This window comes from Pygocentrus nattereri, chromosome 28 (genome assembly GCF_015220715.1).
Source record: "Pygocentrus nattereri isolate fPygNat1 chromosome 28, fPygNat1.pri, whole genome shotgun sequence".
NCBI classification, from domain to species: Eukaryota; Metazoa; Chordata; class Actinopteri; order Characiformes; family Serrasalmidae; genus Pygocentrus; species Pygocentrus nattereri.
The window spans coordinates 23,563,935-23,576,958 of NC_051238.1; the positions used below are offsets into that span (position 1 = coordinate 23,563,935).

A 13,024-nucleotide genomic window follows, 5' to 3' on the forward strand; every position below is an offset into this window, starting at 1 on the left:
TAAGTTTAGTCTTTTATTCTTGCCCTTCGTCACCATACAATCAAAGCGATGGTAGACTTAAGAAAGAACTGAACACAGCATGTGTTTGTCTTTCTTTATTGCAGAGCCCTATTTTGTCCAGGCAGTGGATTACGGCGACTTCATTTACTTTTTCTTTCGGGAAATCGCCATGGAGTACAACAGCATGGGAAAGGTGAGGGAACAGTGTTCGTGACGTGCCTCTTGATTGAAAAAGACGCTACTGTACAGCACTTCCTACCATGCCATTACAGACAGGATGTGCTTTTGGAAGCAAACAGGAAGAGGGTGTCTCAAATGTCTGAGAGGGGTTTTTTTTAGGAAAGGTTGGGCCTTGTTCAAAATAGGAAAACACACTCAGGATGAAGGGGCTAAAATAGCATACAGAACTCCATAGATACTGTATGAAAGCCCAGTTTGAATTCCCAAAATAGTTCCCTGTCCCTCCTCCTCCGGGTACCTGTAGCATACTGAAAATTGAGAACTGGGCTCTAAAAGTAATTATGGCAAATGCATTTAATGAATCTTATTTGGAGTTTATGTAATTTCACAAGGTGCTGTTTGCATGCAAACCGCTCTTTGGTTGGGGTCTTATTGTAGTGGGAGCACCTCCTGTGAAAACAGCTTTCAGCGCTTACAGTAGGATGCATTTGAAAGATTACCGTAATTACAGCCATGCTACTCAGGAGTAGTTGGGGTGTTAAGTGGTGGCCTCAAGGGCTCAAGATCTCTGAAAGGTCCAAAATGAAGACGTAATATTTGACAACTCTGTATGAATAATTTCATGGTAATGAAAGATTTAGTTGCATTGTTATTACATTATAAATATTAGTGGCAAAGCTGTTTAAAATAGGGGTGATGTATTGTAATGTCTGGACCTGAAGGTGTTGATTTAGTTGCACTGATTTTGAAATGCACCAATATTAAGAAACAAATACCAAGATTATGAATCAAACCATGAAGCAAATTTCAGATTTCATGAGGCATTGAATTACTTCTTTAACAGTCATACTTTGAATGAGATTAGAGATTTACCATTACAGCACTGAAAGTTACAGTACTGTGCAAAAGAGATTGTCCGTCATTTGTTTAGTTTCTATTCAAAACGACCATTCAGTTTTCTCCAATGATCTGTCAGAAGGTCAAGACTACCCTTCCTTACTTGCATAAAAACATGTTTTACACATTCGTTTTAGAAATCTGCAGGGGTATTTTACCACGGCTGAAAAGTTCAGTCTTAGAGGTTGGTTGCACTTTTTACTTCCAAGTAATCTCAAACATATGCATTGCTGAGGTCTGGGCTCTGGAATGGTCAGTTCATTGTTCTGAGAACACCTGCAGCTTCTTGGGTAGATTTTTTTCATTTTTGTGTTTTTCATTTACATTTATGGCATTTTTCTGACGCTCGTATCCAGAGCGACTTACAGTTTGATCATTTTACACAGGTAGGCCAAGGTGGTGTTAGGAGTCTTGCCCAAGGACTCTTATTGGTATAGTGTAGGGTGCTTGCCCTGGTCGGGGACTGAACCCCAGTCTACAGTGTAGAAGGCAAAGGTGTTACCCACTACACTAACCAACCACCAAATTTTCAAATTTGTCCAATTTTTTTGTCTTTCCTTTACTCAGCAACGTCTTCGTGGCTATACCTACTTGATACACATTCAACAAATTGAAATTCTCACACCTTTTGATTTTTTTTTCATCTGAGGCAAGGGTGGAGCTTGATTTTAAAAAGTGGAGCTTGATGTCTAAAAGAGGAAAAGCCTTATGTACCGTTTATCTGATGCTGACAGATTTGATGGTCTTGGTCTTGAATGGTTGTTGAGAGTCCCATTTTCTCTATTTCATTTAATAATTAATTATTAAATGATTGATTAATTATTTAATCATTTCATTTAATAATAATGAATTTACTAATGTTTTGAGTTTTGTAAATGCTTTTTTTTTTTCACTTATTTTCCTTTGACGTTCCTCGTCCTAATGCAAGAGGATTATCTTGTATCTAATCTAAATCTTGTATCTAAAGTATTAAAAAAATAATAAGTTGTACTTAATGGGGGTTTTGCCTGGAAATTACATAAATGAAGGGTGGTCTCTGATTTTTGCGCAGTGTGTATTAGCTGTGTACCGCATGCCATTTTTGGAGTTTTAGTAGTGTCAGATCTCTAAAACAACAGGTTGTTCAGTGTCTGCATCCTCTCCTTTGCCAGGTGGTGTTCCCACGAGTGGCACGAGTATGTAAGAATGATCGTGGTGGCTCCCAGCGTGTGCTGGAGAAGCAGTGGACATCTTTCCTAAAGGCCCGGCTCAACTGCTCCATCCCTGGAGACTCGCACTTCTACTTCAACATCCTGCAGGCCGTCACTGATGTCATCCACATTAATGGGCGAGATGTTGTCATGGCAACCTTCTCCACGCCATTCAACAGGTATGTTCGTTCTTGTTACCAAACCTGGCGAGTCAGTGGCCTCATAATACAGAGTGGCATATTTAGAAGGATGGATTTTGATTTATCAATAATGAATAGAGAATGGGCTCGGCAGCTAATTTCTTTATCTAAATTGGAATCGCAGAGCTGGCGTAGAGCTTGCCGTATTTTACAATTCCCATGTTATAGAGGTTTAAAGGGATAAACCAATTGCTTGTGACAGTGCAATTGAGCCTGCTTAATGGGCATTAAAATCAGCCAAGCAACTAAGAAATTTCAATGAGGGTTTCAGTAAGGGCCATATTCAAAGTTAATCAAAGCGTAGAGAATGAACTTCTATTGACTAGAAGTTCCAGCTGTACAATGGGGACATATTATTCACTGGTTCTGACCAAGTGCTCTGACAACATGCCAGTTCTGCCTCGCAGGCCAAGTATTTCTGGCTTATTACTGAGATTTACAGTTTTGGTCATTGAGGTTAACAGAGTCCCATCTCTGTGGCTGTCACAATTATGTCCTTGTATGCTCTTTTCCTGCTTTAGTCCTGTTAGACTGGCTGGTAAAGGAGGAGACTGAAGAGAATGAGCGATTCAGAGTTGTGTTATGTACACAGTGGTGGGTAACTGCGGGTGAATTACTGTACGTCTCTTGGCTCTGTTGTAGTATTCCAGGCTCAGCCGTCTGCGCCTACGACATGGCAGACATTGCTACGGCCTTCACAGGCCGCTTCAAAGAACAGAAGTCCCCTGATTCCACCTGGACCCCTGTGCCTGAGGAGAAGGTGCCTAAGCCAAGGTATCCACCAGTGCCTTTATCTCCTGCACATCTTTCAGAACCACCTAGCAAAGACATTTAACTATTTATCTAAGAGTGATTATTGTCATTTTGCAAAATTATTTCAATGTAAGTGAGTTGTCATTGGCATCATGAAGGCACATTTACATTTGATTTACACAGGTGCACAATAAGACTGGACACATCTGTTAATGTAAAATTAAAGTGTTTTGTTTTTACTAGCGATAACTGCAAATTCTACAGGTTAGACAGTGTCACCGACGGCAACATATGGGCAGTGCATTGCTTTGTCCAGGCACAGAAATCCCCTCAGAACAACGGCACTGTTAACAGATATAACTAAAACTGCCGTTAGGCTTGTGACACGGCGCTGAACACACTTTGCAAATGGCTTAGGGAGGCATTATATATACCTTATGAATGAATCATGGCCACCTTTGGTAGTGCTCTTTGAATAACATGTTACCTTGCCATGAGAGAGAGAGAGAAAGAGAGAGAGAGAGAGAGTCCATATCAGCAAATGAGGCATGAGCTCATTTTCCAGATGGCTGACTAATTTTCCAAAAGCACCAGCCAGCCTGGTCAATCTTTGTCCCCCGTACCCCTAATTATCACACCAAGGAGCTAGCTGCATCCCCCCTGAAAAAGCCCTTTAAGAGCAAAGATCCAAGGAAGACGATTCCAAGCCATTTCTAGCCCTCCATATGGTTTGTCGTCATGTCGAGCGCAACAAGGGTATCGGCGGCGCTGATTAGCATAAAATTATGTGTTTGCGGGAAACAAGGTCAGGTGTTAATGAGAACGAAGACACTAACTCTGTTTTTATGTCATTTTTATTTTCTCTCTACATGGTGTGAGTGTACCAACAGATGAGAAGGTTTACTCTGTCACTGAACCGTGCTCTTTCATCGTGCGGAAAAGGCACCATGTGTTGCTTGTGTATTTAAAACGGTGCTTAGTCAGGCAGTACAATGTGAATGGAAGCCAAGTAGTATGAACTATGATAAAATGAACCTGACAGAACCCTTTTATTAAATCTAAACCTTTGCTCGAGTATCCTGTGTCCGCTTTAGCTCCCTCTCTGGAACGAAGTGTCCCTGATGTCTTTTATCCTGACACTGTTGGGTGAGGGTTGTGTGAATTGGTAAAGTAATGCTTAAATACTGAACAGACATTTCTGTGGGACGTCTCTCATCTCCACCTTTCTCTTTTAATATTGTGGACACTGCTCTGAGATTCAGGAGGTTTGCAACAATGAGTGAAAAAAAAAAATCCTAGATAATTTATTTGCCTTACCACTTTCACCCACTCAGTTTTAATCTCTATGTCTCTGGTCATGTCCTTCTGTGCCCTTTAGGCCAGGATGCTGTGCTGGGTCACCGTCAGTGGAGAAGTACAAAGTGTCCAATGAATTCCCTGATGACACGCTGAACTTCATCAAGATGCACCCTCTGATGGACGAGGCAGTGCCCTCCATCGCCAACCGCCCTTGGTTTCTCAAGACAATGGTTCGGTGAGCATTCACATCAGATCAGCTTTTAGTGGCTAATGAAGCCCAATGGTCACTTTCTAACATGAATAATTTTTTTATGAGCTCAGTCAGAACCTTCATGTTAGTCCTTACTAGCAAGAGGAGACTGTCTTATGGGTTTGTGAGATTGTGTTCGATATTCTATCATCCAATCGCGCCCTGTAGCCATCAGCGATTGTCGATAGGTCCGTGTTGTAGGTGGGTGAGTGGAAGGCAAACAAGAGCTGCTTAGCTGTGCCACTTTCCTGCACCAGCAGCACACCATGTGAGCTCATTTTCATAAAAAGGAGCTGCAAATACTGATGAAGAGAGATGGCTTCTTTTCTATGGCCCTTTTTTTCCAATAACAGCAGGTAACACCACATTGAAACCGACTTAAATCAGAGAAAATAAACACGCTTGCGTTTCTCCTGTAAACTGCTTTTGTTCTGGGTATGGTTTGGTAGATTTGCCTGTAGGTTTCATAAATTGCACATCTGCATGCTTACTACAAGGACTGCAGCCTGTAGGCTACACTTAATGTAGGTTTCCTATTACCATTAGGCTATTGATAATAATAATAGTTTTTATTTATTTTTTTTAGTTTTTATAGTTTTATTTTATTATTATTAACTTGGATTTAACCACAATGTCAAAATAATGTAAGACCATGTTTCATGAAGGAAGGCTTTGCATGTGTGGAAGGCTATAGCATGGCTTTATATGTTAAACAAGTACAACTGTAGTGAAAGTAAAAAATATTAATAGTAGCCAACACTGGTTGTACTCTTCAGTATCCCTGCACACTCACACAATGTCTACAGTTACACAGAAGTACATGTAGATGTAGCCTAAAAAAAAACACAACTTTTGCCAGTATACATGCAAAAAATGTTAGAATTAGCTGCAACTCCTTGTGGCCGTCTAAACATGGAGCATCAAGTTAGAAGTTTTCTGAAAACACCATAAAGTGTCAATGAACTGTTTACTGCCATTTATTTGCCTTAACCCAGCACTCACAATTCAGTTTTGTTTAGTTTTTTTTTTTTTTGCAGCAAAATATGACAGTGGAAAATGATTTGAGACGACTGAAATAATTGCAGTCATCTCAAATAATTGTGAGTAGCCACAACATTTTTAGACCGATATTAAGTTAAGTGATACTTTTTTGATCCCACAACTGGGGAAATTCCACCTCCGCATTTAACCCATCCGTGAAGTGAAACACCACATACACACTAGTGAACACACACTAGGGGGCAGTGAGCACATTTGCCCGGAGCGGTGGGCAGCCCTATCCACAGCGCCCGGGGAGCAGTTGGAGGTTAGGTGTCTTGCTCAAGGACACCTCAGTCATGGACTGTCGGCCCTGGGGATCGAACCGGCAACCTTCCGGTCACAGGGCCAGATCCCTAACCTCCAGCCCACGACTGCCCCATGAATTACACATTAAAAGAAAATATGCTGAAAGAAAAGGTTAAGAGACAAATATGATTACTTTAGTGTGTCTTAAAACCGTGGACATGTTGGAATTTATTGGCGATCCATGATACTTTCAAGCCTACTGTCGTTTTATGCTGAAAGATGTATTCCTCTCCATGAAAGATGATTCATCTCCAATGATATGTGTGGATTAATGGTTTCTATTCAGCATGGTAATCAGCACTCAGTTTGGCAATGGATCCAGCCATTTGCAATGCCAAATCCTGGCCAAGTCAAATTCAGGCACTAATCGCCCCTCAAATAGATTCATTTATTATCTGGGGCAGGGGGTTGGGGTATCTGTTTCACCAATAACTGAGCTGACTATTCTTTAGCTGCAGGAAATGAGCTGGAAACTGAATCTGGAGTAAGCCTTTATCTCAGCTCTACCCTGAAGGGAAGATGTTTCAATTCAAGTGTTTCTTTTTCTAACAAATTAGAACAATGGGGTCCATTTTCCAACAGTGCAAGAGGATGTTCCTGTCAGGCAGACACTGTATAGAGGGATATGACTCTCTCAGGTCAGGCAGGCAAGACTTGGCCTTGTTTTAAAAAGGAGAATCAAAGTTGTTTACAGACGGAAATGATGATAGAACAGGAGAGGACCACCCGGCATATCAAGTCCCTGATATCTTTTACACTAACACTGTTCATTGAGGCCTGTGTAAATTTGCCTAAGTAATGCACGTGTCTCTCATCTTCTCCCTGCCTGTGTTTTAATATGGTAGATGGCACAGTAACACTCAAGAGATTTGCGAAGATGAAAGAAAATTCCTGGATAATTTATTTGTCTTACCATTTTCATCCCGCCAGTTTTAATTACCTTGAAAGTGTATTTGCATACTGATTTGAAAATTATACATACATTTGATTAACACCAAGATAAGCATGGTAATTGGAGCGGCAGGCACCAGATAACGGTCTAATTTCTTTAGTGAGAGCAGAGCTGAACGTTTTTAAGTCTGGGAATTGCAGGGAGATTTCATTATGTCTCTGCTGCCTCACGCTTTTCTCTCTCCTTCTCTCCCTTCTTCCTGCCTCCCTCTCTTTTTCCATCGCTCTCCTTTCGTTTCTGCAGATATCGGCTCACGCGCATAGCAGTGGATAACGCCGCCGGCCCTTATAGCAACTACACTGTCGTTTTCCTGGGCTCGGACAGGGGCATCATCCTCAAGTTTCTGGCGAAAATGAGCAGCGGCTTCCTCAACGACAGCCTCTTCCTGGAGGAGCTGAGCATCTACAACCCTGAGAAGTGTGTATTCCATTATACCCCCACCCCACAATCTCAACCACTCTACAGTACCCCAGCCCTACTGAAGAACTCTACTCTATCATTTAAAAGAGTTTTATCAGGTTACAGCCCCTCGAGTGTGGTGAACAAATTAAAGAGAACGTAGTGGAACTTCTGCCGCTGGGCCGCCGCCGCAAGGCCAGGCCTAACGAATGGTGAATGATTAAAGAATGCAGAGCGGTTTGAGGAGGGGATCGGATGAGCGTCTCAAAACCCAGTTGAGATCCCCTCTCTTTCTAAGATGCAGTGAGGAGGTTTGGACCAGGCTGCTGTGGGATAAACAGAGAAACGGCTGCCAAAGCAAATATGCGGATGAAAGCTGCAGTTGGACACAGTTAGTTGCTGTTGGACGAGGGCTTTTAAGGAGACTGCCGTTGTTAGCCACTGAGCTGTGTCATGTGACAAAGTGTGGAGTAGGAGAGCAAGCAAACCTGCCCCCCACACACAGCGTGGCACGGGCAGAGCATTCTCTGGCTGTAGGCCATATGGCTTAGCTTTAGCGGTTAGCGTAAGTGACTTTACAGGGAAGGATCAGAAAAAAGATGCCCACCGCACATTGCATAGGGTAGATGGACCATAAGCCTTAATTGAGAGCTCTAATGCATGGGGGCCAACCTTCATGAAGTTGGAATTAAATCCCCCCTTTAGATCTGTGAAGCACAGGATTAGAGTGAAGCTCTTTGCCCTTTCAGGCAACCACACAGAGATACTCTTTAGGGGCATCAAGCAAAAAGACTGCTCAGTTAAATGCTACCTAATACATGGACATTTGAAAATGTTTATATATAGAAAGGATCCATGCTCTTTTATCAGTTAAAGGAGTAGTCTAATGACACTACTGTATAGAACGCTGTTAGGTGTAAAGATGGGTAAAAATATGGACAAAATTCAGGCATCAAGATACTATTATATAATATGCAAAGGACATTTCTCTATTTTTATAAACAACAGCATGTCATACACATAAACCAAATAGGGAAATATGTTTGAGATAACTAAACAATGCAGGCAAGCATGTGATGATTTAGGCATTCAGTTTGCATGATGATAATTGTTGGTTTATAAGCTTGAAATAAGTTTTGATTACTAACTATATTAACTCTAGTGCAAAAACTAAAAGACACCTAACGTTTTGACTAAACGGCTGGATTTTTCAGGCTAAGGGGAACGTGTTTGTTTAGCGGAACTATTCCTCTCATTTTGTTTTCCTCTGGGGGTTTTCCATTTTTTTACCATTTTTATGTGAGTTAAGAAAATGCATACAAAAATCTGGATAGAAAAGCCAATAATTAAAAATATATTAAGAAAACTGGATAGAAAATATATATATAAAAAAAATATATATATATATTAAGATATTGCCCAAAAAAAACATTTTATTCTTGGCTGAGATGGAAACTCAAAATCCTCTGTTTCTGCTGTGTGTGAGGATAACAAACACAGCGTCTGTGTCTCAAAACATATGTTACTAAATATTATGCCAAATCTTTTACATGAACAACAATGCCATTGTTTTGAACGTTTGATATGGTAATTTGCTAATTGAGGCACTGCCATTACTGCTGTCTGGACTGATGGCTCCAAGATTTTCATTGAGTGATGTCCAAGTGGGACTGTGACTTCAGCCCTCTTCAAACAGGCCACTACCTGCTACACTAGGTGCCTCTGAACTGTTAAGGCTACAGCTTTGTGCAGTTGACATAGGACTGTCAAAACTGCTATACTGAGAGCTTATAAAGATTCAAATCCTTTCATGTGTGGCAAGCGAGACTCAAGTCAAGTGTGAGATGTTGTCGTTAGGAATTACACATAAGAGCCATTTCAGAAAAGTCACATATATTACACATTACATCACACATACAGTGAAGTGTGCAAAAACCAGTTTTTTCACACATTTTCACACATTTTTGCACTAGTGAACATGATTTGACATGTAATAACATTTTTCACATGATGACAACATATTTTTAACATGTGAACATGTAAAAAAATATGAGTTTTATTCACGGGAAATTTGTGTGACGTCTTTCTTTTATTGAAATTCGTTTCAAACTTGCAAAAGTTTCAATGAAAACTCTGTTTTTGACACTTCTATTGAGGCAACAAATGAGAACTAAACATAAGAAGAAAGCATTGAACTGAATTCTGTTTTTGTGTCTTCAGGTGCAGCATCGACGGCATAGACGATAAGCGCATTATCAGCATGCAAATCGACAGCAAGAGCCAATCTCTCTTTGTGGCATTCACTTCCTGTGTGGTCAAGGTTCCACTGTCACGGTGTGAGCGACATGGGAAGTGCAAAAAGTGAGTTTTGATGCCTGCATATCAGCTTACTCAATAATGTTAAAAGCTGCCTCCTTTATTCATGAGAAAAGAAGCCAGATACTCTATCCTGGGGAAGATAGCAGTAAACTCAGTAATCCTGGTTAACCCTTAGAAGTCAAGAGTTAATGTTTTTCTAAGGATTTGATTCACAGTACATTAATTGTCAAAAATGTAAAGAATGTGTTTTCTTTTCACAAAATTAAGACTAAAAAAAAAACATATTCAAATCATAATAAAAAAAACCTTCAACTTTCAAAGACATACTATACACTCACTGGCCACTTTATTATATGCTAATAAAAGGTTGGACCCCTTTTTGCCTTGAGAACCGCCTTAATTCTTCGTGGCAGACTTTCAGCAAGGTGTTGGAAACGTTCCTCAGAGATGTTGGTTGGTTATTTGAGTTCCTGTTGTCTTTCTATCATCTGGAACCAGTCTGCCCATTCCCCTCTGACCTCTCACATCAACAAGGCATTTTCATTCACACAACTGACCGCTCACTGGATATTTCCTCCTTTTCGGACCGTTCTCTGTAAACCCTAGAGATGGTTTGCCTGGCTCCAACAACCACACCACGTTCAAAGTCACTTAAATCCCCTTTCTTCCCCGTTCTGATGCTCGGTCTGCACTTCAGCAGGTTGTCTTGACCACCTCTACATGACTAAATGCACTGAGTTGCGGCCGTGTGATTGGCTGATTAGCTGTGTTAACAAGCAATTGAACAGGTGTACCTAATAAAGTGTCCAGTGAGTGCATGTCTGATATGAAAGTTTAACATTTTCAGGAGAAATTTCACTGTTTCTTTCAATGAGCTACAAATAAGAAATAATTAAACAAAACTTAAGAGTAAGGTGTTTCAAAGTATTTGCCCATGTGAGGGATTTTCTGATAGACCAGGCGTGTCTGTCCTTGTTCAGGTCCTGCATTGCCTCCAGGGACCCATACTGCGGCTGGGTATCAGAGGGAGCCTGCAGAGAAGTCGTCTCCAGCACAAAGTATGTTGATCCTCCCCATTCACCAGCTGCTACAGCCACTGCTGGCTTGCAGCATGATGACCTAAGTCCACCCACTGGTTTTCAGTCTTTTCCACACATGCTCTCCTGCAGCTTCATCTAATTGTGGTTTTCTTTGGGTTTATTCTTCCTCTTGCTTGCTTCTCATAGATGATGCTGAAGGAAAAGCTGATGGAAGGAACAGGAGAGATATATTGACCCTTTGGGGGGAGGGGGACACCATAATTTATAGCTGTATTTACCATGCTGTGGCGGTTTGCTTGCTGAACAAACATCATATGGCATTTCTGGGGGCAGAAATCATACATTTTGCAGATGAAGTCATTATTACAGGAGCAGGAGACTTTTTGATGTTAACTGAATTTGATCTCAGCAAAGCAATCGGTCATTGCGTGCTGTTTTTTTTTTTCTATGCTGTTATTATTTCCAAAGCCTTGACTGCTCTGATTGAGCTTTCCACTTTGGAAATTGAGTAGACAGAGGCATTAAGAGGTTAGATGACCTCACTCCTACTGCACAGTGTTTCTAAAGGGACTGAGTGGAGGATTACGCGGTTATGATCTGTTGGGTTTTGTGGTGAGCGATTGAGAGGCATTTGGCTCGACACTTTGTGCAGCATTTAATGAAAAGCACCAGAACAAAACAAGCCCCAGAGAAAAAGAGCTGAAAGTTCACACTTTTCTACTTTCTGTTACTACAGCTTGAAATAACTTAAACGAGGGATCATCATGTGCTTCTTTGTGCTCTATTGTGTGTAATTGAGTGCAAGAGGTAAACCTTCTGTCTTCTAGCTAAAAACTGCAGAATTTTAGAAGGAGTCTATTCTCTGTACACTGCACTCTATTGTATAAAGTTGGATGTAGTTGGAGATGTTGAGTCAGTTTGACATCCAGACATTATATATCATTGATGTACTGTGTCTCGATTCACAGAATACAGTGTTAAGGTGAACAAATCACCCCTGCAAATGAAAACTCTCTACTTTTGCCACACTTCAGAAAATGGGTTGTCCGGACGAATGTATCATTTCTTTTTGTGATAGTTTGGAAACTTTTTTCTCTACGCATGGCCCTGCTGGGAGCTACAAGATGTGGCTCTGACAACTGTGACAACCCGGAATGTAATCTCTTTGACGGTTAGGCTGTCTCCTCTGATTGCATGGCTGAACGTCTGTCAGGAATAGCAGGCTCAGCCTGACACAAGACAATAGAAGCCTGTATGATAACAGTGTGCTCAATTCCTCAGTGCCTTGTCTGTGTCCCCTTTACTTATGATTGCATTAGAGGAGGATTATTCTTGTTGGTACCTTTGGAAAAGAACAAAAGAAACCTTAGGGATTATATTACAGTTTAGTATCTGCTGATTGATTAACCCCTTTAAACTCAAAGGACCTGTCAGAAAGTCCAGTTAAGGCATTCAACTTATTAGTTTCATAGGAATGTTTTGTCACGTCTCAAATTTTTCGGCTTAGAAGTTTTCATTTTCTGCTTCTTGTGACCCAAATAATACCAAGCCTCACTTTCTCTGTATCGTTTCATCATTTTTTCACGTATTTTCCTTCAACTTTTACTTTTCTTATACACTGTAAAAAAGTCTGTGTTAGTGTTCAGGCAGCTTAACATGTAGAGTCAATTGAATTTTGAATAGTAAGTTAACAGTACAAATCTGGGTGTTATTTTAACTTATTGTTAGTTCAAATAATTAGATATTAACTATTGTTTAAGTTCAAAACCCCAATTTTTCCATGGTAAAAACTTGGATTGTGTATCTTATTTCTTTAGAAATATTGCCTGAAAATGAATAACTTGTGCTTATCTTGCACTTTGACTGGAAATTGAATAGATGAAAAGTTGAATAAATGTCACATTACTGTATGTCACCAAAAAAGGTTTTAGGTGATATAGATTTCTGTTGTTTGTTGCTACATGATCTCGGAAACTAAAGAAGCAACTACAAAGGCAGTCTTCAGACACCAAAACGTTTTATCTGCTTAACCACCTTTGTGGTAGGAGGAAAATTGTGTATGTTTGAATCCTTTCAACCATAAGGGCCCCTACTTGGACCCACATTTCAGTTGCTCACAATAGCTTTCATGACAAGATAACTTCATAGTAGTTACTGGATAATAAGATTAATGGGGTAAATAGAAATACTTGACTGTG

The 13,024-nt window shown here is 40.5% G+C and overlaps 1 protein-coding gene across 3 annotated transcripts in view; it reads left to right on the forward strand.

Moving 5' to 3' along the window:
• sema6a (sema domain, transmembrane domain (TM), and cytoplasmic domain, (semaphorin) 6A) overlaps positions 1 to 13,024 on the forward strand; it is a 70,699-nt gene that overhangs the window by 41,894 nt on the left and 15,781 nt on the right. For all 3 annotated transcript variants that reach the window (XM_017721835.2, XM_017721836.2, XM_017721837.2), the window contains exons 9-15: positions 105 to 193; positions 2,229 to 2,446; positions 3,110 to 3,241; positions 4,599 to 4,754; positions 7,312 to 7,485; positions 9,688 to 9,828; positions 10,767 to 10,844. In XM_017721835.2, the coding sequence (XP_017577324.1) occupies positions 105 to 193; positions 2,229 to 2,446; positions 3,110 to 3,241; positions 4,599 to 4,754; positions 7,312 to 7,485; positions 9,688 to 9,828; positions 10,767 to 10,844 (988 nt within the window). The remainder of the gene's footprint in view (positions 1 to 104; positions 194 to 2,228; positions 2,447 to 3,109; positions 3,242 to 4,598; positions 4,755 to 7,311; positions 7,486 to 9,687; positions 9,829 to 10,766; positions 10,845 to 13,024) is intronic.